This window comes from Cicer arietinum, chromosome 6 (genome assembly GCF_000331145.2).
Source record: "Cicer arietinum cultivar CDC Frontier isolate Library 1 chromosome 6, Cicar.CDCFrontier_v2.0, whole genome shotgun sequence".
NCBI classification, from domain to species: Eukaryota; Viridiplantae; Streptophyta; class Magnoliopsida; order Fabales; family Fabaceae; genus Cicer; species Cicer arietinum.
In genome coordinates, this window is record NC_021165.2 from 60,158,587 (window position 1) to 60,161,844 (window position 3,258).

General features: G+C 25.7%; 1 protein-coding gene across 1 annotated transcript; it reads right to left on the bottom strand.

Moving 5' to 3' along the window:
- Positions 1 to 661: 661 nt before the first annotated feature.
- Positions 662 to 2,355, bottom strand: LOC101496631 (vascular-related unknown protein 1-like). Its single transcript, XM_004515021.4, has 3 exons — positions 1,903 to 2,355; positions 1,298 to 1,363; positions 662 to 1,180 (listed from the first exon to the last, which is right to left on the bottom strand). The coding sequence occupies exons 1-3, from the start codon at positions 2,239 to 2,241 to the stop codon at positions 1,016 to 1,018; spliced, it is 570 nt and encodes a 189-aa protein (XP_004515078.1). The 5' UTR covers positions 2,242 to 2,355; the 3' UTR covers positions 662 to 1,015.
- Between the last annotated feature and the right edge of the window lie 903 nt (positions 2,356 to 3,258).

Here is a 3,258-nt window from a genome sequence, read left to right on the forward strand (position 1 = left end):
CCACAACTTTTTATTACAAAATAAAAATTATAGAAATAAACTAAAATTGTGTAAAATGGGAAGTTGGATTGAATAGCTTCTTACTTTTTTGTGTGGAAATATATATATATATATTGAAGAAGAGAAAAAGTGAGAGAAGAAAAATAGACGAGAGAGATGAAGAGGTGAAGAGGATTATTGGTGGAGATGATGCACATCCATTTTATTCTCTCTTTTGCATTAATTTGTAAAAATCCAGTAATATAGTAATGTTACAAGTATTTTTTTTCTATAGATTGCCTCTGCTGAATGTAATTTTATTCAAGACGAATCAAATACTAAATATGAATAGATCTTCTAATAGATATTCAAACTTAGGTTCACCAATGTTACAGAAGTCTAGTCTCTTTCACTAAACTTAATCCCTAACCCCGTTAGTAAGTATCCTTTTTCTATTGAGTAATTAATCACTATAAAGAATATTTAAACAAGAGATCATGGGTTCAAGCGTGAGAAATCAACATAACTCTACTAATTTACTAACATTTATCTAAAAACATATTTTTACTAGTATATATATTTGATACAATTTATGTATATTACAATTACTTAATCATACTATATAATAGTTCTAAATTGTAACTACACTGCAAATTAAATTTTGATATTGTAACAAAATACATACAAATAAGATTCATAGTTACAATTGTCATGATTTTAAATTGCAGTTCACAACTGTAATTATTGTTGGCTATTACAATATCATAGATTTTTAAGTTTCTACAACGACATTACAATGGCAAATTTTAATCACATTTTACCACAATATAATAATTTACAGCATAGCTACATCCATAATTTAAAACCATGACAATTGCAGCAGGATCTTACATACACCTCTAAAACTTTTAAATTGCATTTCAACTGAATTGAGAACTATATAGTATATAGTTCCATAACTTCATCCACACATCAGAAGAACAGAAAGAAAAAGAGACAAATAGATGTAGGATATAGACAAAAGTATAAGTCATGATCACCCCAAATAATTAACCAACAAGGGAAAAGGAACCAAACAAAGCCCTCTTTTCTTCAACTCTGTGCAATCAATATTCTTTTCATCATAAAATTTATTAAGTTCATGCTTATCATCCATCTGTAGCAACTCTGAATAATTCTCTGATGATGTGAACCCTTTACCCTACATAATCATAATCACCAAACCATACAATAATTTGTTAGGAATATTAACAACCAAATTTCTTTCTTCTCTTCATATGAAAAGCATATATCAATATAATATATATATATGGTTTACCATAGAACCTTGTAGTTGATCATCAATCTTCCTAGAAGCAATTTCAGAGGGACTCAAGTCTCTCACCTATACACATAATAATCATATAGTAAAAACATGAGAAAATTAAATAAGTAAATCACTACTAGAAAAAATAAAATAAAATAAAATATCCATTTTTAATTCACCCATCACTAAAGTAAGTGAAAGATTTCATGTTTTTTTTCTCTTTAAAGTTTTATCGCCAATTTATAAGCTTAGTCGTGAATGAATAAAAATAAATACCATGAGTCCTTACTTAGAAAAAATTTAAATGAAAACATAAATTAGAGATGGAGATAAACAATATTGATTCCTAAATTTGATGTCTCTAATACTTATGAAATTAAAAATAGATTTTGTTTTTTTTTCATTTCTAAATTTATGTCATATTTTTTTATTTTTTAGTCACAAATGAAGAAAAAAGAAAAGAAGAAAAATCAAATAACTATTTATTAAAATTTTAAATTGTAATTGCAGTCACGATTGTAGTTGCAACACCAAAAAAAATATTTATGTCGCGTCTCATATCATAATTTTGATTAAATTTTGATGAAAATAGCCAGACTTAGGAATAATATTAGTACCTTGGGACTATTAACAGGAGAGCTAGCAGTATCCTCTAAAGGGTCATCATCTGATATCATTTTAGATCTTGTTTTCTTGAAACAAAGTTTCTTTGGTAGCTTTGATGCAACAAGATGATTATGATGATGTGAAAATTTCCATGCAGCATTTGAAGCAGCATCTGAAAGCAAAGAAGAACCACCACCTAAACTTGAACAATAACTTGGTTCAATTCCTTTTGAGAAATCTTCAAAGTATGTTGTCCATCCACTTTCTTCTTGACAACTTTGGTTTTTGGTGGTGGTGATGGTGGTTGTAGGTACTACTTTGCCCCTTGATGATTTCAGAGAATGATCCATTTTGTGTAATTAAAGACAGAAAGATTATAGGTATATAGAAAAACAATAATAATATATATATATATATATTTATTTATTTATATACAGTTGTTGTGTTTGGTTAGAGGTTGAGAAAACCTTTTGTTGAGGGATTTATAACCGAAAGTTGTGAGTGAGGAATGGAGAAAAAGGGAAAAATGACGTAGAATCTTTGGGGTGGGTCCATAGTTTTAAATTGTCATGTGTAATTATAATTGTGTTAATGGTAACTATAATATTGTAAATAATAATTTAAATTACTTTGGTTGCATTTTTATTTATTTAACCTTAATATAAAAATTTGTAGCAATTTAAAATCAAGGTGGGTGACACATTGTATTAAGGAAGTTAATAAAGGTAGTTGAAATTCCAACGGAAAACAAACCAATGCTAGAGATAGAGGAAGGGAGGAAACGTGCTAAGAGGAAAAAATATAGAGAGATAAAGTTGACTTTTGTGGTTATCAAATGATTCCTTTTGATTATAATTTATTAAGAACATATTCGATTTTTGTCTTACAGTCATTTTTTAAGAAAAAATAAAGTAGCTTTTAATATTATTAAGAGTTTAATTAATTGAAAAATAAAATTTGATAAAAATTATTTTAATCAAAATTTGAGTTCAATGAATTTTGAATTGACCAATCTATAATTTTATAAACTATAGTTTATGGTTTATAAATTTATTTGACAAAAAGAGATATGTTTGGTAATTAACTAACATAATTTTATAAGTTTATAACATTCTTTTAATAGTTGGTAATGTTTTTTTTTTAACGTTATTTTAAGTAAAGTTAGAATTTATAGTTTATATTTTTTATTAAGTTTGTATTCTTCTTGTACTTTAATTAAAATTGATTATTTCTTTTTATAATTTATTTTAATTTTAGTAAATTAGGAATGTTATAATTGCATGTGTGAAGTAAAGTTAGATTTAGTTATTTTTTATAGTCAAATTAATAATAATAATAATAATAATAATAATAATAATAATAATAAT